Raw genomic sequence first — 27,590 nt, 5'->3', positions numbered from 1 at the left:
TGAGAAGCGACAGTCAGTCGGACTACTCACTTCGTCATTAAACTCCAATATATTTTTTTATTTCACCTGAAAACAAAATTTTCTTAACAAATGGTACAATAGAATCAAGCTGTTGGGTCACTTTTCAGCCATCTTGTTTATAGGCGCGGCACAAAATGGCGATGAATTTCACCGACACCATCGGCCCTATGGCCTACCCTTTAAAAATGTAAGTATTTTACTAAAATATTTTAGATTTTGTTCTTCTTGACTTATATTTATTATTGAAAACGGTAATTATCGATTTTCATGTCCGCGATTCATATCAGATACGTTGCCTATTTTTTTATATTTTTTATGTTTTTTTTATGTACATCTTTTGTTATTTTCTAATTACTTATGGAGTTTATAAAAAAAATCGTGTCCCGTCAAAGAGAAAACCACTCATTTTTCTATTTTTCCGTGGCAAAAATACCTTGCAAAATTGTTACTAACCGCTCGGCACACCTATTTTTTTCTATTTACCACAAAATAATACACCAACAAGGTCTTTAATAATGTTTCAAGAGCCTTTTTTTTGTTGTCGAGGGGGAAACCTTCAAAAGGTACCCCGCGCCGTAGGAGCTTATGTTTCAAGAGCCTAATAAACTTATTTGTATTCAACATAATTTAATGTAATTTCTTAGAAACACTGTCTATTTTTTAAACTTACCAGGGTAGCGGAGGAGATCGAAGAGCACATGCTGGGATGGAACATTCCAGAAGAGCATCAGGACCTGGTGCACGAGCACTGGCGGAGCTTCCCTGCCGTCAACAAGTTCTGGCACTTCGGCCTGGCCTTCATCTACACGATCCTCATGATCATGTCTACCCTGGGCAACGGCATCGTCGTTTGGATTTTTAGCACGTAAGTACATTAATACATTAAATTTTATCCTTAATAATTTTCTTCTCCTTATTAAATTCCTTCGATATTTTTTTCACTGATCTTTTGGTGATGTAAAATAAAAATACTTATTATTGATTATAGTTATATTTTTATTAGATTTATTTGTTATACTTGCTTTATAACTTTTTGATTTTCATTAATATTACACTGTTCAGGAAAAATCATTTTTATTTTACATGTTAATCGATACCGTCTCTGGCGCTAAATACGAGTATCTACCGACTGCCCCAAAAAAAAAAAAAAAATTTCAGTCAGTATTATCAGTCTGTCATCTCGGTCGATATTACATTTAAAATCACGACACTACTTAGACAACAAGGTATCATATATTTTCTTCTCAGAAAATTGTCAGTCTACAACGACACTCAAATTATAAGACAACTCACCAGCCACCAGGAACGAACCACTAAAAATCTCTTCTTTAATAAACTTAAGTCACGAAGTCACGACTCATTCATACGTTCATATTAAGCGAAAAGTATTTTCTTCCTTATAGTCATATCTTTTAACCCTTACCTGCTTACCTTTTTCAATGAACGATACAATATTTCACAGATATAATAATGCTCCAACTAATGTATGCAGAGTTGTCCCCGTTTCATAAAAGCGCTTTTAGAGGGCCACTTACTGAATAGAACTAATGACGAGCTTTATACGAGTAACGAAATACACGGAACTTTGTTTATTTATGTATCAAGGATGTTATCAATATTATATTTTATTCATATCGCTTCATACATTATATTTTCCTGATTTTGTACCTACTATTTTCGAATTATTCTAATAAAGATGTTTTAGGTTCTATTGCTGACGAGGTCTTTAGTTTTTAAACAAACGTGATGCGACAATCTTAGCATTCCTGTAGCATTACCATGAGTTGGCATAGAAACGCCACTATAGAAATGGTAAATAGAAAACTATTGTCATTTTGCTAGTGAATAACATAACTACTATCGTTACGGTATTTCTTGACAACGTCTGTCAAATTAATGACTCATGGGACCGAATTTGTATGGCAATAGATCATAATGACATTCGCTAGCGATTTGATTTCGATAGGTTTTTTACGTATCGAGTTACGTCACTACGGATTTTAGTTCTACGAGTAACCACCAGAGGCGCTGTACAATTTTTCATACATTTATTTTACGCAGTCGCTAGCGAGTAATACTTTTGTAAACTCATGGTAGTCCTACAGGAGTGGCAAAGCATCTGTAGTGAACTTCAGGTAGAAACTTTGTTCAATATGGAGTTGGTTGCGCCTAAAATCGTCTTCAAAATTTTCACAATTTACTTAGTGGATAAAACAAACATCTTAAGCGATGGTTTGGAAATCGGCCCGTTTAACTTGAGACTGAGAGGGGTAAGTTGGGAAGGAATTAACACTCAGAATCGGGAGCAGATGTACCGAGTTAATAATGCCGAACAATTAGACGCTGCTACGTCACTCGGCTATTTAATTAAGCCAAAACTTTGATATAGAAGTAACTCACTCAATAATAGAAATAGCAGCGAATATTCCAAAAAAATACATTTAATACGTATGATAAAAGACGTTAAATAATCATGATCATCATCATTAAACAAAAAATATGAATTTTTGCAGGTACTTTCTTGTGATTGCAAAATATAAAACTTGTTGTCAAAACTGAATTATACATTATACTAGCTGACCCGGCAAACGTTATTGCCATATACAAAAAAAAATAACGGTGAGCAACCCTTATCACGTAGGTGTATGAAAAATAGACAGTAGCCGATTTGAAGGTGGTAGAACCCTTTGTGGTTCGACTCCGGCGGCACTGTGGCCGAGCTCAGGTAGGAATATCTAATCCTATCTGGGGTTGATTACAGATGTCCATGGGCGACAGTAGCCACATACCATCAGGTGGACTGCATGCTCGTCTGCTACTTATATATTATAAAAAAAAATCTCAGCCCTACTAAATATGCATACAAAATTTGATGAAAATCGGTAAAGCCGTTTCGGAGGAGTACGGTAACTAACATTGTGACACGAAAAATTTATATATAAGATAATCCGAGTTCCGGGAGTAAACAGTATTTTGTGAAGAAATATTATTTAGTTGTGATTTTAAAATAGAATGAATCTTCTATATATTATCATGGAAACTCAGAAAATATAAATAAAGTACCTATTTGACTGCAGATATATGTATATCAATAATATTTTTCATATATTTAACCAATGTCACAAAGACATTAATAATGAGAGTTTTTACCTCCTCCTTTATAAACCGAATATTGTTTATAGTTATTTTCATTCAGAACGTCACAAAAAGACGTAATATTAAAGCACAAACAAACAATTTGCGAAGATTCCTCGGTCTTAGAAAGCCCGTGTCACTGAAGACTTAGGAGGAAGTTTAGAAATGAATTAACATTCCAAAAGATCGGAACCAGATGTACTGGTTCTGAATTAATAATGCGAACAATTTTACGCCGTCGACTGCGCTGTCACTTGACTTTTTAATTAAGATTTTCAAAGATCGAGAGTTAAAAGGATTTCATGAAAAATTAAATCAACTTTAAGGACTATAGTGTCCCAATTTCTTTCTTTACCTTTTGTCCTTTGACAGAGAGGTAAATAAAAAATAACTCTTTCTACATTCATAGAACACATTATCCTTCCTTGTAGGTCGAATCGTCTTTCTGTGTCCAAAAGCGCGCAGTCACAAAAATTCAGAACGAAAATATAATTTCATCACTAAAATGTTTTGTTTACCCAAAGATCGAATCCGCAATAGGTACTTTGTACCAGACTGCGTGGATCTTAAATATTAGAGCTGGCTCATAATTTGAATAGCAATTTAAACCAAATTCATTTTCCAATATAGCACTTTAGTACTTAATTATTTTCACATAAAAATAACACAGAATCACTTAATACTGCTGTTTTAAGACAGAAATAAATGTAACAGTAGTGTCTTCAGAGTCAAACCACGATAAGATACTACCATGAGAGTGCTTTCACACTAAAAATGCATAATTCGAATTAAAACATAGAAGAATCTTTGCGGTCATCTGTACCTGCTATTACTACCACTAAATAAAACAGTAGTGTAATTTCAGTTAATAGAACACAGTTCCCAACTGGGCCCCTCAGAGATCTAGCACAGTGATGTGTGAAGGAAACTTGCAACATATTTCAGTGGGATTACTTGGGAAATCACACTTTGTGTAGAGCGAAGTTTGTTTATGAATATTCTTCAAAGTATCCGACTTTAGACATAGATTTATCATCAGATTTATATCTAAATCTTTCTATTTTCCAACTGAAACTACGTAGGCTATTTTAGATTTTTGATCCAAACCATTTTAATCAAATCCATATGAGATTAGATTATTTATGCTCTATAAGACGGTACGGCTTATCATGGGTAACCAAAATAATAAAAAGATTTTACACTAGTTTAATGACAGCTGCTCACCAGTTCGCTAACAAACAATAACATTATTTTTAATGGAACCAAATCATCGAACTTTGGTCACAATAATCTAAAATACATAACTATTTTTAATCTGGTCCATTTTCTATATTAAACCTATAGTTTTCATCCAATTATATTCCATCGTCTGCTCTGGGCTCTCAAACCGAGTTTAAAGTTTTTAAATGATTATTTAAACAAATAAGTACCAATGGATTGTTCCAATGGCCCAGATACTGGAACAATCGACGGATAAATACTTAGGACAAGCGCACAATAAAACTGCTATAAGTATTCTTATCTTTATTTATTTATTTAAACTTTGTTATAAACTAGGGCTAAGGGCTAAAAAGGACGAACTTAATGCCTAGTACCATTCTCCACCAGTTAAACCTTGTTGATGAAGAAATGTTGTGGTGGGTGTTACATTAAAAGAAAACATTATATAGTGTTATTAATTTATATATATATAGAAGAAGACATGTTTACACATATGTATCTTCTTCGTCTTAAACCCAATACATCCATTGCTAAGATCATTGGTGAGAATTTAGTTCATGATTCGATGCCAGAGGCGCCACCCGTACACCCATTTTGCGCGTTCGTTGTTTCTCCGTTTGGAGGGTAAGGCAAGGAAGAAACACACAAACAAGATATTCAACCCTTAGGGGTAGATAGGCATTTGTCACCAGCCAGAAAACACAACGCTTGAAATAACTACAGGAGTAAATATCTAGACAGCAGCTATAACGAATAATTCGTTAAATAATTTATATATATATATATTTTTTTTTAAATAATTATACCTAAACGATGAGGCAGACGGGCTACCTGATGGGAAGTAGTCACCGTCGCCTATGGACATTTGCAACACCAGAGGAGTCGCCAATGCATCGCCGGCTGTGGAGGAGAGCTCTTTTTACACCTTTTTTGAAGAGCCCCTACTTATATTACTTATATAACTTTGAAATGATTCGTGTTTGAAGTTATTTAATGAAAAATTAAAACAAATAAATACGCCGTCGCAGTGGGCGCTTAGCTTTCCAACTGAAATAAGAGTACGTCGCGAACACAGGAAACGTTTCCAACTTGCGGCGAGCAACTCCGACACTCACTTGAAATCTGTTACTGAAATGTTAAAGTAATATTGAACTTACTATCAGAGTATAAGGGAAATAAATAACGTAAAAATTCAATAATGAAGTTATGTCACGAAGAAAATATTGAGAAAGCAGGAAAGATAATATGTTATTATAATTTCATTATCATAATTATTATCATTAGTCAGAAAAGGCATACAAAACGTATAAAAACGTTTGCGTATATAGTAGGATGCATTAGTGTGCATGAATTACTGCAAACCGCCATATAAAATTCTTTATTTATTTTTAACCGACTTCATGAATACCCAAGTACCGGAGCGGTCACTATACCGGACGCGCAGAGGCTCCGAGTTCAATCCCCGGCCAGACATATCTGAATGATGAATTTAGATTTTTGTCGCTGGATCTGGTTGTTTATGTATTTGTCTCTCTGTGTGTCCATATGACCTACGACATAGGGAATCCTGGTGTGGAGCTGTGAATGTAGAAAGCATTTTTCGTTATTTAACTGATGATACTTTATTCTCAATGTATTACATAAATTATAATCAATTTTTTTTTGTCAATCGCCACTTCAATTGTCACATGCCCCACATTCAAATGGAAACAAAGAGTAATACTCGTACAAATATTTGTTTTACAAAAGCACGTGTTTTCGACTGCCAGTTACGCTTTTGTTTTCATTTATATTCAGACACGTTATTTAAACCTTTCGCATTAAAATACACCACACGGTGCAGACACAGATTTTTGGTGCGTATTGTATTGGCTGACAGATACATTTCGGTAATGAAAATGCCTGTTTCGAGTGTACTACGATTACTATAGCAACATGAATTCATAACTTCTAATAGATAATATCGTCATCATCATCATCATCAACCCATTATTGTCTCATACCACTGCCGGGTACGGGTCTCCTTTCAGAATGAGAAGGATTAGGCCATAGTCCATCGCGCTGACCAAGTGCGTATTGGTAGACTTCACATACCTTTGAAATTCTTTTTTTTATAAATCTCTCATGTATGCAGGTTTCCTCACGATGTTTCCCTTTACCGTTTAAGCAAGTGACATTTAATTTCTAATACACACATAGTTTTGAAAAATCAGAGGTGCGTGCCTGGGATTTAAACCTCGGACGCTTCGATCGAAAGGCCGAGTTTCTTAACCACTAGGCTATCACTGCTTTTTATCTTACATACAAATAATAAATAATTTCGCTTATATTTTGTGTGAGGGAAGAACACTACACGCACTTGACAAATAAACAGTCGCGAAAGCGCATATAAAGTCGCGCGTCAGTAGCGATGCGAACGCGCGTTTACAAAACGCGGTACCACATCACTGCTAGACGTAGCCGTGTATAACCGTTCTAAACATTATTGTTCGTGTCATTTAATGATAATAGTTTCTAATACTCATAGGAGTAGATTTACATTCCAATCTAATTGCCTAATTTTTACCACTAAGTTAATGTTATCAGAAGTTTATTTATCTTGTCTGTACAAAAGCATTATATTTCTTGACAATTTCAGCCGTCTAATATGTGCAGTGCTGCTTAGAACTGTTCTGCCTTTAAGCTTTGCAGTAATTTCAGTATTGTTGTATGAGTTACAACCATTATTGACAATATTCTCACTACATTTTGAAACCACTGTAGCTTCGCCGTCCGCGGCCCTACGTGAATAAATTTGATATCGTTAGCTTTGTCTCATCAATACCTTTCTTCCCATATACGTTTCACTCCGATCCGCGCAAAATTGTAATAATAATAGCACTTCTCATTTTTCGCACTAGACGCCTTTTGCTTTTCTTCGATTTCTCCGCGCTCCGACGTGCTATCTTCTTCATTCCTTTGTCATTATCTGCTCCTCTTCAGCCCCTATCCATAGACACCGCTCCCGACGGGATACCTTCAGTAGTTCCGCGGGAATTTGCCTTTTTAGACGGAAAAATCTGAAAAGTTTGCCCGCCCACCCACCCTCAATTCATTCACTAAAGTGGACGAGAATCGGTTGCGCGACTCGAATTTTTGACGATTCGCGGAATCGATTCCCTTCCGCTTCCACATCTATAATAAATTAACAAAAATGGCTCCAAACATCGTTCCGCCGGAATTACCGGCCACAGCGGCCGAGATCGTGGGCAGGGACGGCTACGTGGAGGTAGTTAGAAAGTTGGCATCTTGCATCACCTCGGCGGTCACTGCGGGCAAAAGCGTGACCGCAGTAAATAAACGCCTGATTTGCGCTGCCGCCGAGGAAATACGAAGAGCCACCTTGGTGCTCGAAAATATGGCGACAACATCCGCCACTACCTCTGCCGTGGCTGTCCCCTTCCCCGCCTCAGTTACCCCTGCTCCGCCACTATCCTCGGACAGTTTGAGGAAAGAGATAGTTGCCTGCGTGCGTGAGGAGCTACGCAATTTTGCAAAGTTAGAGCCACGCACGAGGCAGCCTGTTGCTCCGACTGATCCGGGCCGCCCATCGTACGCCCAGGCCGCTGCTTCTGGAAGCGCTTTAAAGCCGCGAGGCAATGGCCCTCAGCTGTTGCCCACGACTAGACCGGCCATCATTGTCACGCCGAACACCCCCGTGACCACCAAGCAGGCGGCTATCGAGGCGTGGAGGAAGAGCATCTCTTTCAGGGAGTCGAATTTCGCTCCGGTGCGCGTCCAGACAGTGTCTCACAACAAATTACGCATAGAGTTTGAAACGGACGCGCAACGGGCAGACACCTTGGAGAGACTCAGTGGGGCCAGAGACGTTACTGTCGAGCCCGCTCGCCGTCTGTCGCCTATGGCCATCCTCAAGGGGGTGTCTCGAGATGTCTCTGAGGTCGCTCTCATGTCATGCTGTCATGAGGCTGGTCGCTGTAATGTGCCAACAAAACAAAGAGCTGCACAACGTGGTGAAGGAGAGGGACGACCTTCGTGTCCGGTTCTTGAGGCAGAACCGGAACCCGCAGCTATACAACGTGGTGCTGCAAGCCAAGCCGATCGTTTGGCGCACGCTTGTTCAGTTGGGGCGTGTATGTGTCGATCACCAGCGTGTGCGAGTGGAAAATTTTTCACCTTTTGTCCAGTGCCACAGGTGCCTCGACTTCGGGCACACCAAGACCAAGTGTCCATCGGCTGAGGAACACTGTGCGCACTGTGCTGATTCGCACGTGGTCGGCCAATGCCCTAACAGGACGAAGGATAGCAAATGCTACCACTGCGTCAAACGAAATGTGCAATTTAAGACCAGTGACAGCACCACACATGCTGCGACATCCAATGCCTGTCCCATAGTGCGATCAATTAGGACCAGAATCGACAATAGAGTCGATTACGGGCACAACCCAAGTATCTAATAATGCGCTAATTATCTATAGAATCAACTCTTCATATTAATTTGTCATAACATTATTTTTCATCTCGTTTTATATATTTATATACTTTACCTGTTTCTAGCTCGAATAGCCATTTCAAATGCATCAAATGCATTGATCGAGACATGCCCCGCCGTAACGTATCAAATAGCGGAGCGGCGGAGCTTGCTCTCTTAATTCGTCATGAGATCATGCATCGCAATAGCTTAAATTTATATATATATATATATATAATCATTTCAATATTTTTATTCATACTATCGTTAAATAAAATTAAATAGCCCAACCTAGAATGCATCGATCGAGACATGCCTCGCCGTAACGTATCAAATAGCGGAGCGGCGGAGCTTGCTCTCTTAATTCGTCATGAGATCATGCATCGCAATAGCTTAAATTTCATAGATATATATATATATATATATATATATATATAATCATTTTAATATTTCTACTCTTACTTTCGTGAAATAGCTCAACTTAGAATGTATCGATCGAGACATGCCCCTCCGTAACGTATCAAATAGCGGAGCGGCGGGGCATGGGCTCTTAATTCATCATCATGGGATCATACATCGTAGTAATAGTCAATTTCATTTTTCATAAATATATATACACTAATCATCTCATACATACATGTCAATCTCATCTCTCTCCCTCTTTTGTTCTTCGTCATTTGCTCTGCTCAGTTAGTAAAATAGATCACTACTTTGTACAAATGCATCTATCGGGTCCATGTGAAAGCGCAACGTATCAAATAGCGAAGTGTGGACACATGGACTCTTAATTTCGCATTTGCGAGATGGTGCATGCAGAGAATTGTGAACAATCAAGTATATATACTTCATACCTCATCTGCGCCACATTCATGATTCGTCTGCCTTAAGTGCAGCGATCGGGTCCATGTGAAAGCTCACTGTATCAAATCGCGGTGCGTGGACATATGGACTCTTAATTCGCATATGCGAGATCGCGCACGCAGAACGATTTATGAAGGTGGAGTATTTCTTTCTTTTCTCTAGTAGTTCTGTTGTTTGTTGGAGTAAATCCTTCGTACAGAATGCATCGATCGGGTCCAGGTGGAAGCGCACTGTATCAAATAGCGGGGCGTGGACACCTGGACTCTTAATTCGCATATGCGGGATCGAGCATACGAAGGGATTTACATTTATATTTTTATGCACCGACGTCTTAATTATATACTCTTTTTATACTTGTAACATTCTTCGCCGATTTCATTGTCATTTATTTGTTGTTGCAGCAGAGCATTTAACTCTATTTCTTAACTTTATTTTGTGTGTCCCGGGAGGTCTTGGGTCCGGGGAATGTATCCAATAGCATCTCCTGACTCACAGATCTACCCTTCGTAAATCACAATACAGATTGTCAAATCAAAATTTTCCCAAATATGTGAATTACACCTATCAAAAGTGACTCAAGGCATTTTAATAAAAAAAAAAAAAAAAAAAAAAAACATTATTGACAATGTAACAGTGGAACAAGGAAAGTTCCAACTCAACGCACGAGATCAGTATCATATGTAACTGGGGCGAGCGCTTAGAATTTAATCAAACCCTTAATGAGCTGGAAGACAAATAATGGCAACCTCATGTAGCGTAGGATATGTCGTAAATTGCTTTTAATTATGCTCATAATGAAGTTGTACATGTTTTTCATTTAGCAATAAGTATAAAGCTATTAGATGACACGTAAATATATAAAAGATACTAATTCGTCATCACAATAGTCTCAAACAATAATTACTGGCTGCAACTATTTCTATGTCCCACTGCTGAACACATTTTTTTTTTTATTTCAAACATAAGTATTTCGAATTCCTACAAAAAAAACGTATTGACTAACTTTCAAATTCGCTTTAACGGCAAAAGAATACATGTCACTTTTCACTTACTTGACTTAAGTAATATTAACATACAATTTATTCATTAAATATATATATACCAAACAAACGTTCAGATTTATAACATGAAATCCGCGTATTTAGCTAGCTTAACATTACGTAGTCGTAGAGCTACGAAATAGGATAAAGTTCGGATAAACACCAAACCGTGACAGAAGAACCATTACAGGCTACAATATTCTTAGCTAGAACTTCGCTTTGAAACTGTTTGCAGCAAATACCGCTCAGAATCAAATACTTGCTCATATCACTCGCCCCAGTGATACGAGTATTAGTTCCCGAGTCCATAGAACGTAATCAACCCTCTAATGAACTGAAAGACAAATAGCAGCGAGGAGACAATAATACAGCTTAACATTCTAAGCGGAGCCTACATTATTTGTAGTTCGCTACTAGTTAGTTGCTTAGTTGTTACTGTACTTAATGTACACAGTAATTAGAATGGTTGTTCAAAGTTTCTACATGTGTTCTTAATAGTGTGGTGCATGTCTAATCAAATCCTCTATTTTACGACATAAGGTCCAATCAAAATACTTAGACAATTAGAGTAATACTAAAGATAATAAGTAATAAAGATAATAATATTAAGATCCAGATAAAATATAACCATTTTATTGGTATTTAATTTTAATTCGGTTCCGGTTGTGGTTTTATCAAATTTATATTTTAGAGTTCCAATTTTGACATTAAAAGGTAATACGAATTTTTAGATCAAATAAATTTGTATGGCCTCTTTTGATTGAATTTAGATCCCGAATAAAGCCTGTCCTGACGAAATGTTATAAAAGAAAGAACCAGCATATACTGAAAAATACCCAAAAACAAAATCAATGGCCCTTAAAATACGGCGACATTTATATTAATTAAAAACGATTAACGCGTAACATGTCACTTTGATAAATGGAACGAGTGGCGCTGACGAAAAATTATTAAACCTTCCGTGCATTGAACTTCTGTTTTGCATTCACTAGTTAAGGGCCCCGGCTTTGATTGCAATTAGTCTAATACTAGCAGGTAGACTTTATATGTAGTTACAATATTTAGATTATCTTTGAAACAAACTCTATTTAAACTATGGATGTAGTCAAAGTTCAAAAATCAAGCATTGGCTTTTTCACAGGAATGTCCTGTAGTACATTAAGAAATATTCGCAGTAACTCTTAAAAAATATTCAAATATTGAAACAGCAATAAATTCAGCCATATTACTTTGACACACTTTTCTAACGTTTAGACAGACAGACAAAACTTCAATTGAACCTAACATATTGCAAACACATTTTAAGAATCTCTCGTAATTCTAATAGTTGTAACACATCTTGGCCCATTTGGCGAGAGTAGGAACTGTCATAAAAAATGTACACATGCCAACATGGTAGTGCGTAGTTCCCACGACGCTAATGCTAATACCCTTGTGTACAGACGTATTAACCGATTACGTTACACCTCTTTGTTTATTGTTTAATGTACGCAATTAACGGAAAGATGTACTTACTATAAACATACTAGAGTACTCGTAAAATTTGCTATAAGATTTGGTATCTTGGTTAAGCTTTATAATATCAACGTTAACCGTTGTATCCTAATGCGAAGGGTGTTGTCAGAGAGACGAGACGATCGAAACTTAGCTACGCTTCTTTGAAGGTGGTAGAACCCTTTGTGGTTCGACTCCGGCGGCACCACCACCACACCTATTTCTACTTTATAACAGCAGTGTTAGGCGCTGCTGTGTTTGAAAGGCGTGGTAAGGCAGACTTTTCCGAGGCGTTCCAGCTTAGTCCTCAGGAGTAGCGGCGTAGTCGCGCATCTGTGACCGACCTCAGGTTGGAATATCTAATCCTATCTGGGGTTGATTACAGATGTCTATGGGCGGCAGTAGCCACTTACCATCAGGTGGACTGCATGCTCGTCTGCTACTCCTATATTATAAAAAAACTAGATACATTAAGTCCATGAAGTAACCATTTAGCATCATGTACACTACGTTGTCGTTTCCTAAATCTGTTTAAAAATTGTGTGACAAATGAAATAACAGAATCTATAAAACATGACGTTGATGAACAACATGGACATGTCGTTAGATGAAGGAGTCTTATTTACATAATATTTATGTAATATAACTATGATGTTACAATAACGCAATTTATGTGCCAAAATCGAAATTCAATCATGAAATTCAAAAACTCTTTATTATCGTATCAAGTTTTATCTGTCACGGTCATAGATTAGTAAAGATACTTCGCCGCCTTGAAATTGAATGAAGCCACAAATGGCTTATTAGTAAATTCTTTTTTTGAATTCTTGACAAATAAAACATTTTTTGAGAAAATTTACGAATAAATAGCTAATACTGCGTAATTTATATACTAAGTAAATAATTAATTCAAATATTTTAGGGACATTTTAGCACGGAGACGAGGCAAAACTTTTTTTACGCGACTATTTTAATTCTCAAAACTGGGTACATTTTCTTGTTAGGAGTGAGTAATCTTTACTAATCTATGGTCACGGTATTCTCCTTGTTACAGATCAAAATCACTCCGAAGCCCAAGCAACATGTTCGTCATCAACCTGGCGATATTCGACCTGATGATGATGCTCGAGATGCCGATGTTCATCGTCAACTCGTTCTACCAGCGGCTGCTGGGCTACCAGCTCGGCTGCGACATCTACGCGGTCTTAGGCGGCTTCTCCGGCATCGGCGGTGCCATCACGAACGCTGTCATCGCGTTCGACAGATATAAGTGCGTTTTTGTGAAATATTTGTAGACCCTACGATGTAATAAGTCATTAACATTGAAGGACCATGTTATAGGAGTAGTTAAGTTATGGCAAATCTAAGTAGAACACAGGCAAAGGAATAAAACGATGCCGTTAAAGACCAAAAAATCCTGTAAATATTAAGTGGTTACAAGTTACGATGCCAAATAGAACAAGAAATCCACCGAAAGACACAAAGCCACCGCAGTATTCCTTAATAAGGCTTGTAATGTCTAAAAGTTCTAAAATATCAATAACTACATATATTCTGATTTCTTCTATAAATATATACATTTTTAGGACCATCTCAAGTCCCCTGGACGGCAGGATAACCCACGTGCAAGCGTCCCTTCTGATCCTCTTCACGTGGATTTGGGCGCTTCCATTCAACGTGATGCCGTTCTTCAGGATATGGGGCAGATACGTACCTGGTTAGTATGTGGAAAAAAATGTAATATCGATCGTGGGATTTTGTATAGATTTAAGTATTCTAGGTAATTCAAAAAAATATACACGACGAATAAATAATCTTTCTTGCGTGATGTCGCTTAAAAAACTTGCTATATGATGCTATTGATGTCAAAAATTAATTAATGCAAAATCACTTATCATTTAGTGGTAACTGGTACAAAAATAATTTACGTCATATTCTCAGATCTACTGAAGATACACAATTTCATAACAATCATTTAATCCAATTAAATATTGCAATCTATTAAAAATATTGACCACACTGACTTTCAAAAATGCTCACACAACTGTTAACAGTTGCAAAAACGTAATAAAAAGTTTAGGTCATTAAGGGTCGGTTGCATCGAAAGCCCGGTTAAAGTTTGCGTTAAAGTTAAATATAACAGTAACTTTGACGGTAGCGATGGAATGTAAGAATTATGTGTTTCACCAATTGATTTGTCATTAACGTCACTTGTGGTGCAATTTTAGTGAAAATTGACAGAGAGGGAAGATGACAAATACAGTAACTTAAACCGATCTAGATCGAGTGGTTAAAGTTAAGTATTAGTTATGACGTAATTTCAACCGCAACTAAAATGGTGCAACAGATTATTTCTTTAACCATGGATTTGACGGTTGGTTAGGCTTCTGTAAATGTTAAAGTTACATGATGCAAACCACCCTAAAACATTAACAGTTAGATAAAAGTGACGGAGTGCCCTAAATTCCATATTATTTGATCCCTCGTGGGACTTTAACGCAATTCACAGCCAATTTAACGCGAAATATTACCTGAGGAAACCATAAATTGTTATAGAGTTATGAGAGTAACGCTCACGTTTATAAATTCTAAATAACGCATCGCCTCACAAAATGGGGGTGAACATTTTATAAGAATTAGGTTTTCCTAAATTCCTAAATTATTTTATACATGCTTTCAGAAATTCATAATGTTAATTTTATGTCAGAAAATATGTGTTTTTATCTCGTGTATCAATATTAACGGGAGTAATTAAGATTAAACCAATGCCCTAAAGACATAACATCACATTACACACATAATATCACACAACAACTCAGTGGAAGTTCTTATTTAGCAAGTTAATAAAAAATCCTAAAACTACCAATTTTTATGCACTCATAGACCAATGTCATCTTTGACACGTAACTACCTACCAAGGCATATCCTCTGAAGATACCAAAGCTACTATATTAAGACATAAACAGCTGATTTACTGCTCCAATTGGGTACAAATTGTAAGCATCCGGCCAAGGACTTAACGCTTCAGAAATGAGCTGACGACAATTTAATAAGCACCAGACGGCCCACATCCTTGATTTGAAAAGTGTATCTGAGATCTAAACACGGTTCAACGTAATTGGTAATTGGAACTTTAATGTTCACTAAAATAGATTTGTTGTTGTTTTGAACAATATCGGGTTAATTTAATAACTCTTTTACGTTTGTTCTACCTTCATTCTCGTTGTTTTCTTATTTTCACATACACCAATTAAACGTACCTAGGTTTGATCATAGTATCTAAATAACTTATTATCATAACTTTATACGTGGTTATAGATAGAGTCTATGCAGTTAATCCTTTGTACGTATTATATATAGAGAAGTCCAGAAAACGTAAAACAAAATATTCGGACTCACGAAATAATTAGGTATAGGGTATATAATTGTCTTTAAAACAAGTTATCTTAAGATAAGTGAAACGTCAAAAAACTATGACTTTATGTTAGAGAAAAAAATCATCGTATATAAAAATTTTATCATTTTCTTGTTCCAGAGGGTTTCCTTACGACGTGCTCGTTCGACTACATCTCAGAAGACCAGGACACGAAGGTGTTCGTCGCCTGCATCTTCGTGTGGAGCTACTGCATCCCGATGTCGCTCATCTGCTATTTCTACTCGCAGCTGTTTGTAGCCGTGAGTTTTTTTTTTTTTTTTTTATAATATAAGAGTAGCAGACGAGCATGCAGTCCACCTGATGGTAAGTGGCTACTGCCGCCCATGGACATCTGTAATCAACCCCAGATAGGATTAGATATTCCTACCTGAGGTCGGCCACAGATGCGCCGCGACCCCTGAGGACTAAGATGGAACGCCTCGGAAAAGTCTGTCTCCCTTACCACACCCTTCAAACCAGAACACAGCAGCGCCGAACACTGCTGTTATTAGGTAGAAATAGGTGTGGCGGTGGTGCCGCCGGAGTTGAACCACAAAGGGTTCTACCACCTTTATTTTTATCCGACTGTGGAGGGTAATGTACGTATGTCTCATCATTTAGTACGCTCCACAGCCCAAACAACTTGAAGGATTTTGGTATATGAGGAATCAGTGGATTCGTTTTAACATGTCTTTTACAAGCAATTAACCGCGAAGCTCTACACATACTGCCATCTTCAGTCTTTTCAGTTACTTTGAAAAAGGCTCTACTTTGCTATTAACGTTTAGTTGTATGCTCCCCATACTTAAAATTAACCCTTGTTATACTGAACAAAAACCTGTATTCAGTTATTTCACTTATTCGGTCGTTTTAAAAAAAAATCAAAATTGATACATTTGTCCAAAATAATCATAAATTACATATTCGATTCTAATGGCCTAATGACAGATAAAACACACGTATAAAAAGGGATACATTCATAATATGAAATGAATACCGGCGTATAATAATATTGGCGAGGTAAACAATATAAAATTAAATTTGTATCCAGGCGAGATGGATATTTCAATCAGCAAACATGTATGCGCGATTAATATTAGAGATGTGCCGAGTCTGGTCGACTCGAGTCAGTACTCGAGTACTTACATAAACTCGTATAGGTACTCGAATACCAGTGATACTCGAATACTGACAGTACTCCTACACTGCCTCGAGTCTTAGGTACCTTACTTATAGGCAAACCAGTGAGTATAGCAGGAATTGTGTAAGTTAAAACTTGTTTAGTTTTGTTTAGTGAGTGTTTTTTTGTCTACGAACTATTTTGGACTGCGTTACAAAGTACTCGAATACTACATGCAAACTTGAGTACATTATGAATACCTACTCTAAATTCAAGTCCCAACTCGAATCTTTTTTTATGAGTACTAAAGTACTCGAATACCAAATATGGCCGACTCGGCTCATCATTAATTAATATGAATCCGATCGCGTGTTGTGTCAGGCATACATTCATTAAGCTTCCATTTATCCGCTTAATAAAATCACAATGAATATATTTTATGTTATTTTTCAATTACTTTACTCAATTCGACATTTATTTGTATTAGTGTGAGTAGTTTCGAATGTATGTTAAAAACTATAAAGGTATAAAAAGGTGGGTATTCATGTATTTATTATCATAAATAATAAGAGTTACAATAGAAATCATTAACGATAAAGTATTATACACACGTCATTTAACGTAAAAAATAATACTTTTCTCCGCTCACTACATGGTCAATGGTCATGGTCATACATATAACGTTAATTGTATAAAAAGTAAAATTATTACTAGAAATACAAAATGCACGTTTAGTAAATTATTTTTTTTAGAGATACCGACCAACATTCGACAATCTTCATCGAGCGACGACCTTCCATTATTTTAATATTTCGTTACGACGTTATTTCGTTAAACTCATTTAAGCTTACAAACTCTTACATACTCATAAATCAGATTTAAACTACTTTCCACAAAACCGTGAGTAAATAACCAAACTAAAACTACTCTACGGGTGCTCCGGAGAACTTGTAATACAAATTTGTATTAGAGCAAATGGTGCATGTAAAACTGCATTGACTTCGGTAACAGTTTTTCCGTTTTCAGTTTATTTAAATGTTTGTTGTGTTTTATGGAAATCAAGTTTCTATAAGTTCCAAAAATAACTATAAAATTTCCTAAGTTTGACCTTATATTTTGTAACACATAAAGTAACTAGCTCGTAGAATACTAGGCAAACATCCAGGGTTTACTTAAAGCAATTACAGCTACATATATCTAAATAAGATTGTTGACAGATATTTTATTACGGAGAAGTAAGTTGAGTCTCCTTTTTTCTTTTATTATTAAATTTCCACTTAGTCTATCCATCGATCACTCGCATACGTAGATCGATTTATCGTAGCAAAGATCATAGAAATACGTTCCACATTTCCATGACCATATCGAAAGTATTGGACCGTCTATTAGCGGTTTTATGACAGGCAATAAAAGCAAGTATGCGAAACATTTGCGACCAGTTGGGATCAGGCGCAACTGAGTTCACATAGTTCCCGACCTCGGAGCAGGTACTGAAGTATGTCGGAAACCATCCACCGAAGTATTTCATTTGAGCTACCTAGTCGCTATTCGGCATTGGCGCCGTAATGTGTGTATCTCGTAAGCCGATTAATTTTAGATTGAGGTTTGCAAATGGCATGGGTGAATAGTTTTATTGTTAATAGATGTTATTAATAACATATATTAAATAATGGGTTATTTTATGACCTTTTTAAAGTCTTAACAAACTTTTGCATTATAATGGGTAAGTGGGCCTTAAAGAAGGTGGAAGTCATAATGGTTCGACTGCAGCGACACCAGCCCTTACTTGGCCTGTTTAATGTCCTCATACCTCATACCTCACTACCCTGTTTAATATCCCAATGTTGGACACGAGTAGCTTTACAAGATTGGAGAGAGAATGAGAGCATACTCTAATGCATAAATATGCATCCATGGTGGATCCATGCACCAATGGTGGAAACCGCTTAGCTCGCACTTATTTCTGCACTTTGTTACAAGGGCCTAAAACTAATATATTTTGGTTTGGTCTACTTAGGCATACATATCTTAAAGTATATAATCATATCTTTTTCCAACCATAAGTAGAACTCTTTTTCCATTAGGAGGCTGCATGCTCGTTTCCTACTCCATATAAAAAGATATTGAATGATTATAAGCAATGAAGCATGATTAAAATCCAATTTAATCAAAGTAGAGTATTCGCTGATAACATTCGGTCCCTTCTGTGGATTTTACCTATAAATAAGACCCTAAACTTCGGTTTGATCGATAAGGGTAATTTAACTGGATAAAAAACTTTTCCGAGCGAAAGGATTAAAGAAAATACCCTTCTTCAACGGTTTCTACGTGGGTTGATGCTAACTCAACGTATTTATGATCTTAAGTCCTAAATTATAACCTATTTCGATGTGGATTGGAACTCAGATTGACCACGATGTGTTACAAGCTTTATTTTTTTTTAATTACGTTTGTGCTCTATACACATATACACATAATGTGTGCGAACATGCACACCTACATAAGTTACAATTAATTTACAATTTCTTATTTGAAATTCAAAACAAGTTTTAATGACTCAATTAAAGATTTAAAACGCGGTTATACCATTTACATCAGTAATGTAACATTACGGCCATCATTACTGTCAAAAATTAAAAAAAATAAGTACATGACGTATATTTACCTATACCTATATAAAATAGGTAAAATTAAATATGTATGCACAAAAATATATTGCCAAACAAATGAGCGTCACCCACATGAAGGAAGTGAGTAGTGATATTAATCTTAAACCTTTTTACACTTAGCATATAAATCTTAAATAATATTGTAAGTTACATAATACCAAAAATATTAGCATTCCATCCAAAAATCCTAGGCGAAATGTGGGACACGTCCGTAGTCCGCACTAAGCTAGTCCTGAGCCTTAGCCCAAACTCAAACAAACTTACTCGCTGAATTCCGCCTTAGCCTTTATATCTCTACTTGCTGCTCTACTTTTGTACTGTAAATATAAATGTTAATGTAAAATCCAAAAGAGCTTATTTTATAAACAGTTGAAACGTTGACAACTCATCACTCTTCCACTGCTGGTTACAGGTCTTCTCTCAGTGTGTAAGAGATTAAGGGCATAGTTCATGATGCTAGCAAAGTGCGGATTGAAAGACTACACACACTTAACAAAAAAACGAGTATTCCCTAGCAACTTACCTTAACAATGCAGGAAAACATCGTAAGGAAATCTATACGTCTGATGGTTTTCTAAATAACAAAAATATGTTCTGTGGTATACAGAGCATATTTTTGTTATTTAGAAAATGCCAGCCCCAACTCGGTTGTGGCCTTAAATCTTCTCAATTTGAGAAATAATCCAGCAAATAAGGCAATAATATTATTAAGTCTTACGTTTCATAATTTTTCGTAAGTACTCAATTCCAATGTCTTTCTACACGGCTACACGAAGGGTCTACACGGCTGCTTATAAAATCGATATTGCATTCCCAAAGCTCATCAGAAGGCACGCATTATGCATAGACAATTTACCGCGTCTTACTCAAACTGCTTTGCCCTCTAACTGTATTCATGAGTTTAGCTTACTGGTCCCCGAGTAGCCAGCATCTTTGAATATTTTGATAGTGTCCCTTTGTTTTCATTGTATCATCTAATACTACGCAGATGATTCGTTTTGTTCCTTTATAAAGCTTGACTGGTTAATAAAGATATAAGAGTAGATAATTAATAACTCTCTATGTTCGATTCCGGAGAGACCTTCACCATACATATTTATATATCAGGTGACCCATTTCAGATAGACCTCTTGTTTTATATGCAGTTGGGTACAAATGTCCATGGCCAGCAGTGACCACTTGCTATCACGTGGACTTCGTGCTCCATTCCTATTTGCTACTTCAATCTTATAAAAAAATATGATACTAAAAAGTCTTTAAGCTCTTCGTGGTTCGACTCGGGGGTACCACCGCCATAACTAAAGCTGCTTACCAGCAGTGCTAAGCACTGCTCTGCTAATTTTATGTCGTAAAGGGAAGGCACATAAGCCTCGTATTCTAACGTTTAATCCCATTTTACTTTATCATCCCTTACTACATTATATTCTCTTAGTATATCTGATAACTTTAAGCTTACTTATAAACACTAGAAATTTAAGACAGCCTTTTAGACTGTTCCAAAATATAATACTCAAATCCGTATTAACTGAACAAAGGAGTAACTCGTTAAGACTGTAAATAAGATAAACAGCACTGATTAAACGAAGGAACAAGACATAAAATCATTTAGAAACACTCATTTCGTTTATGATTTGAACTCGTTATCAAGTTTCCGTCCCGGTTACAGATACTCGGTTTAATTATTAATTGTATTACGCGTGCCTCGGAGCCTTTATCGAGTTAACGTCCACTCAAAAAAGGTTTAACTTGTTAAGGAACAGCTAAACGAGTTCGTAACTTTATTCTGCTCCCTGTTTTCGATTGTAGCTAAGAAGCGTAGTGTTAAGCTTGGATTAAGGCGGTTGTTTCAGTACAAACGAGATGCGAGAGAAGTTTTATACGTAACGGATTAAAATAGCCATTATTTCACTTTGGAACGGAGCAGTCTACACGATGTCTAGCGATTTTAATAAAGGCCACTTTCCACACTCAAAGCCCAACTTTAGTATTTTGTTCATCGGTACATGATACATAAAGATGAATATATAAACACCCAGAATCAAAATAGAAATCGAAATCCATCATTTGTGTATTTGTCTGGCCGGGCCAGTATGGCGACTATGAACGAACTTCTAAATACCGATTATTTAGAAAACAATTAATTACTTCGTAAAATCTATTAAGAAGCGAATCATTGTAACTTACAAGTGAACATAACAAAGTAAAAATACTCGTACCTATTAGACCTAATAAAGTCCACAACGTGTAGTACTTGTTAATTTGGTCGCCAGCAATGAATTTTCCGTTCTTACCTATTTTTGTCCGATGTCCAACACAGCCGACTCCATCAAAATGAAACGGAGCTTGAAATTAGAATCGTTAATAAGACGACTCTCTTTGTGCCGTGCGAAACCTGCGACATGATTTAACGGGAAAAGTAATTAAAATGAACGCGAGTACTTTTGCTACGAATACCTATAGCTATGTAAAAGCGAGTCTTTAATCTATCAGATGGTTTATCGGACATTTTAAAGCTATAAAGCTGACATAAGATTGTCTTTAAATAAATGTGTACTTCCTTCATTATTAACTTTAGACTCTCGACTCTTGTAAACTTTAATCTTGATTACAATAACGGAAGATTACATAATCAGCTTCTAAATAAAATATTCCATCCTTGAGAAAGATTCTGCGAAATTAGGTCTGAAATATTCCACCAGGTGGCTTCAATGTAGAACGATAGCGTGGATAATAAGTACAATAATTACCATTTATTATTTCTTTATAATCTGCTACGAACAATATTCAGTGTTCTCAGTTTATTACGTTGAATGTCCAACACAGCAGACTTAATCAAAATGAAACGGAGCTTGAAATTAGAATCATTAATAAAACGAGTCCCTGTGAAACCTGTGAAAAGCACATGGTTTAACGAGAAAGACATTTGTATTATTAACAAGCCAACTCAAGTACTAAAGTAAATTGAAATTACTACCAGATATTCACCGAAATGACTCCAAAAACTTGAAGTTAATAAGTAGTAAGTAAATAAGAAAATAATTTCTTTTTATTTGTTACTGTAACCTCCATCAAAGTCTATTATCAGATTGGCTAAATAATATCACATTACAATAATGTGATATTATTATCGAATAAATTTAAGTTGTCCATAGGGAATCTGGTAAATATATATTAGTTACAAATTTAGTTGAAAGATGTCACTCTTACGTATAAACAAACTAATTGATAAAAAGCTTATATAAATAATAAAGTAAAGACGCGAGAACTTAAACGTCTTTTCCTACAAATAGGCTTATAGCCTTGTGTAGGCGGAGCTTAATCGTTTGTCAGACGCTTGAATGCTATCGAGCTTTATAAAAAGCTTTCCGACTTATACGAATATTATAGCTCTGTAGACACTTGATAAACTTTTCCTTTGTAAGGTTATGCGTACAATAAGTAATATCGATTTTGAAGAATGTAGAAAATATTGTCATGAAAGTTATAGATCCCTATTTAACAGTTAATTAACTTGATATTTAAATAATTTTATTTTTCTACAATCAACCAAATTGTATAATTGGCTACAAATCCATATAATTTGGTGGTTCATATAGTGTTAGGCAGTTGTAATCAGCTTAGTTTGGTAGTTGAAGACAAAATTATAAATAATCCCATATGTATAGAAAATCCCTAATATAATCTAGTAGTAGGTACACAATACAATACTTACCCGTACCTTAATGTGACTCACGAAATTCCAGTAGTTCCATAAAGAAAACATTTCACCAAAGAAATTTGGAAATGGATTCCAATTTGTGTTTGAATCGAATTCCACGCCTCGAACGGAATTGCTAAGGAATGTTATAAAAAGGAAATCGCCTTTCTGAGCTTAAAGTCCAAGGCTTTTTCATATTACATTTGTATGTTTGCATTACGTAACTACCCTTAGAAAAGGTCACATTTAGATCTACGGTACCATTTTATTTTAGTGTAGATAGCATTTCTCTTTTTATTAGAAAATTTGAAGGCTTCATCAGTCCGATATTCATCCAAGAAGAGGTTTGCGAGCTACACGGGGCCTGCAAGTCATTCACTTAACAACCGCTAATTTAACTCATTATTTTAAACTATATTGTAGTGAGTCAACTTAGTTTTGTTAGTAAGATATTATAGTACCACCACGTATAGAAATAAAAGAACAAATACCTGAATTATGTAATTTAAAACGTCTAAACGACTTTCAAAGTTTTTCTTCAGCATCTCAACTCGCAATCCGACGTGCCTTCTCACAAAGTCGCAATAACTTTTCTCATTTGAAATTAAATAAGAAGTTTGACATATCCCCGAGTTTGGTCATTTAATTACAAAAGCGATGAAATTTTGATAAAATCTTTGACTATTTGGATGCCAAAGTTATTGAGTATTAATAATTGAACGAAAAATGAAGTTATTTTTATGATAAACTTCTCAGTAAATATTATCAATTGTAAATCTTATAAATTCGTCTATCATCACACGAAAATCCTATCATAATTGGTTTAACTTTTCAATACTTTCTATCTACGCTTTTATCTCTTCTTTTGTAGACTCTTCAATCAGTTACCTAAAATATTGGTATATTTATATAAGGGATGTAATAGAGTTTATCTCTATCACTCTTTAGGTAATTAAGCAACAAATAATGTTATGTATATTGTTACAAATAAAAAAGGAAGTAATTAATTTCTGTACAAAACTTGAGCGATACTCATTCATTGTACCATCAAACGTTGTAAATATATTTTTAATTACTCCAGCGCTGAGCATTCAGTTGTCCGAAACCTTTCTCGCTCCAAATGATCTGTTAACTAAGGATTTCATAAAGCCCGCCAAAATTACACTGCCAAAAAAATGTTCGCAATCATCTCTTTGAATCGTTGAGGTTTCGCATGGAAATTAATTTATTTCGGCATCAAAGGGATTTGGCGCTATTATGCGGAACCTTCCCTCCTAATCAAACTAAGCTTCACGTACAGCTTAAAACATCAATCATGATTGGTGTAATAAAAAGTTGAATAGGTGTTGTACGTAGCGTATCGTGAATACAAATTAATTAGTTCGTTGTTTTAGTTACATTACATTAGAAATTCTATTGAATATCAGGTTCGCAGCTATAGATTTCGGAGGTTTGTGTTTAAACAAATTAATTAATATTTTTTACTGTAACAATGGAAAAAAATCGTGAATAAATCAAAATCATGAGCTTCCGATAATGCTATAAAACAGTCTTTGCCCAAATCTTTAGTCTTTGCCCTCTCATGCCGAATATCAAAAGATACCCGTAAATGCGACACCTCGTATAAAGCATTGCCATGGCAAACGGTCCCAACATTCAAGTGCCACATGTTCTCATCCAGGTCCGACACCACGAGAAGATGCTGAAGGACCAAGCTAAGAAGATGAATGTGAAGTCCCTCGCGTCGAACAAGGATGACGCGGGCAAGAGCGTCGAGATCCGCATCGCTAAAGTGGCGTTCACCATCTTCTTCCTGTTCGTGTGCGCGTGGACACCGTACGCCTTCGTCACCATGACTGGTGCTTTCGGCGACAAGTAAGAATTTTGTTACAATATAAGAGTTTAACCAGCATATGACCCACCTGACGATAAGTGGCAGTGCCCTTTATGGACATCTGTGGTCATCCCCAAATAAGTTTAGAGTTATGAGATCGGCCACGGAAGCGTTTCTACTATTAAGGACTAAGTTGGAACGCGTCGGATAAGTATGTCTCTCTTACCACATCCTTCAAACCTTCAAAGCCTCGGTACACTGCTGTTATAAGGTAGAAATAGGTGTGGCGGTAGTGCGTCCGGAGTCGAACCACGAAGAGTTCCACCACCGTCAAATCTGACTGATGTAATACCAGAAATTGTATATTTTGTCTTATTTGCCTTTAATTTCAGTGAAGTATTGCCTTCATCGTCTATAATTTCAATTGTTACATTTCCACTTCACTGAGACTTATTCCTCGCGTTGTCAAGCATTAATAATTAATTTATCTCATAGATACTTATATATAATACAGTCCTCGTATGACTGAAATCCCTGTCACTTGTCAGATGTTTTGTTCCTAAGTTCATTAATTATGCGCGGCCGTAAACTTTGTACTTTACGTTAATTAATGAACTTTTAAGCAGGCGAAACATCCTGTCGTAATGTTCCCGTTTACTTTTTTAAACTAAACAGATATAAATGAACTGAACACATATTCGGGTATGTAACGTACTTATGTAATTTGTTACAAATTGGTAGACTTAATAATCGCGGACTAAGTTTAAGATTATCCTTAAAGCTGATAATATTTTCATACTCGTAGAATCCAAACATGGTATAAGATCGACACATGTGTGGCAGTATCTATGCAATTCTACCTAAAAGAGACCTGAAACCTGCAAATATTTCTTCATATAAATTTATTTTTTGCATTTTCAGGTCTATCCTCACGCCAGTTGCGACTATGGTGCCCTCTCTATGCGCTAAGATTGTATCATGCGTGGATCCATGGGTATACGCTATCAATCACCCAAGATACAGGTAGGAAACCCACAAATTACTGTTTACTTGGTTTATACAGTGGCGTTATTGGGTGACCCTCAAGATTCTTTTCGTGATTTGGAAGGTGTAGAGATCCCACTCGATCTGAAACGAAACTTCAAATTAAGTTAGAAATAAGTTTTGCGTGGGAATCAAACCAGAACGTTCTTGTACTCGTGTACTGTATAATGGTTTGGTCATTGAATCATCCGGATTCAGTTCATTAAATATAAAGCAAGTTCTTAACTAGATACTTAAGTTTTCCCATAGACTTCAACTTACTTTATCTCGGAAGATTAATAACTTAGTGACTTGGAAAACTTCAGGAAGTTTTATGCAATTAGCTAACTATGCCCAGGTCTATTTATGCTATGAAAGTAAATGAACTTAAAGTGATTAGTGGTCACAAATTATGAAGTTATGCATAATTAAGCGCTTCCCTTTTTCACTTCTTTCGCTGGATTTCTACAAAAGGATTGCTTAGCGGGGACTTTGGCCATAATGCCACTCAAGTCTAAGATACTTTTGGATATATTTTATTGTTGTAATTATATTACAGGGCGGAATTAGAAAAGCGTGTGCCATGGATGGGAGTCCGCGAGCCTAACCCCGACAACGTCTCCAGCAACGCCTCCACCGGCACCAGTGTTGCGACCGCACCCTCTGAAGCGTAAACACGAACTGAAAAAAAAACTTGCGACGCGTCTTTATATACTTAGCTTAGTCTCACGATTCTTTTGTAACCAATAACACGGCTTGATTACGGATACCGAATATAGCTGGAAATGATGCAACCTATCACGATTCTTCTAATTGTTCTGATTTTCAAAGTACCGTAATAGAGAATCATCCAAAATATCATAGTTATTTTGGTCATCTTAGTCAACAATAATAATATATATACATCAAATATATAAACAATATGTTAAACACAGTATATTAAGAATTATATATGAAGCAGTAAAATATTATAATAGTTCTAATTATATAAAAATCACTTCATAATTTAAAAGTCCATTAGTCCAAGACATATGTCTCTTCTAATTGGTGCCACTCAGACCGGCTCTTTCCCCTCTGAATGCCTCTTAGTGTCTTTAGGTTTTCTTCTTCTGTTATTGAGCTTATTACGAGTATACTCAATTACATTAGATACAATTCACAAGCTAATATCAATTATTTTAGAAATATTTTTATTTCATAAGAAAACCAAAGCATTTGTGATGTTACGAAACTTTGAATTTATGTGTCGATATGCCAAAAACTGCATACATCCGTTTCACGAGAGTGACAGCTCTATTACGTTGCGAAATGAATTCGGTTGCGCAGCTTTGTTCGTTTTGCTCTGTGTAAACTAACTTTGATATCGGGAATTGGACACAGGATATTAACTATGCATGGTATTTTTATAAAGCGTTTTGTTTTGATTCAAATATCAGATAACTAGAACTTAAACTTTTAAACGACTTGGTAGTGATGTATTGTTAAATGCTTAAGAAGATATAATATATTAGTTCAAAATCATAGCGTTTAATAGAGATTTTAAGAAAAAGTGAATTAGGTTGCACCATTTAAGTTACCGATTAAGATTT

The 27,590-nt window shown here is 36.0% G+C and overlaps 1 protein-coding gene across 1 annotated transcript; it reads left to right on the top strand.

The window, feature by feature from the left end:
- Positions 1-27,590, top strand: Rh5 (Rhodopsin 5). Its single transcript, XM_073091304.1, has 8 exons — positions 1-208; positions 695-886; positions 13,298-13,513; positions 13,830-13,960; positions 15,779-15,918; positions 24,826-25,019; positions 25,900-26,001; positions 26,561-27,590. The coding sequence occupies exons 1-8, from the start codon at positions 156-158 to the stop codon at positions 26,673-26,675; spliced, it is 1,143 nt and encodes a 380-aa protein (XP_072947405.1). The 5' UTR covers positions 1-155; the 3' UTR covers positions 26,676-27,590.

The sequence above is a fragment of the Epargyreus clarus genome, unplaced genomic scaffold, assembly GCF_041222505.1.
Source record: "Epargyreus clarus isolate Ecla_fem2 unplaced genomic scaffold, WU_Ecla_fem_2.2 ptg000034l, whole genome shotgun sequence".
Classification (NCBI taxonomy): Eukaryota; Metazoa; Arthropoda; class Insecta; order Lepidoptera; family Hesperiidae; genus Epargyreus; species Epargyreus clarus.
The sequence above is the reverse complement of the archived record's forward strand: the minus strand, read 5'-3'. Positions and strand labels throughout refer to the sequence as shown.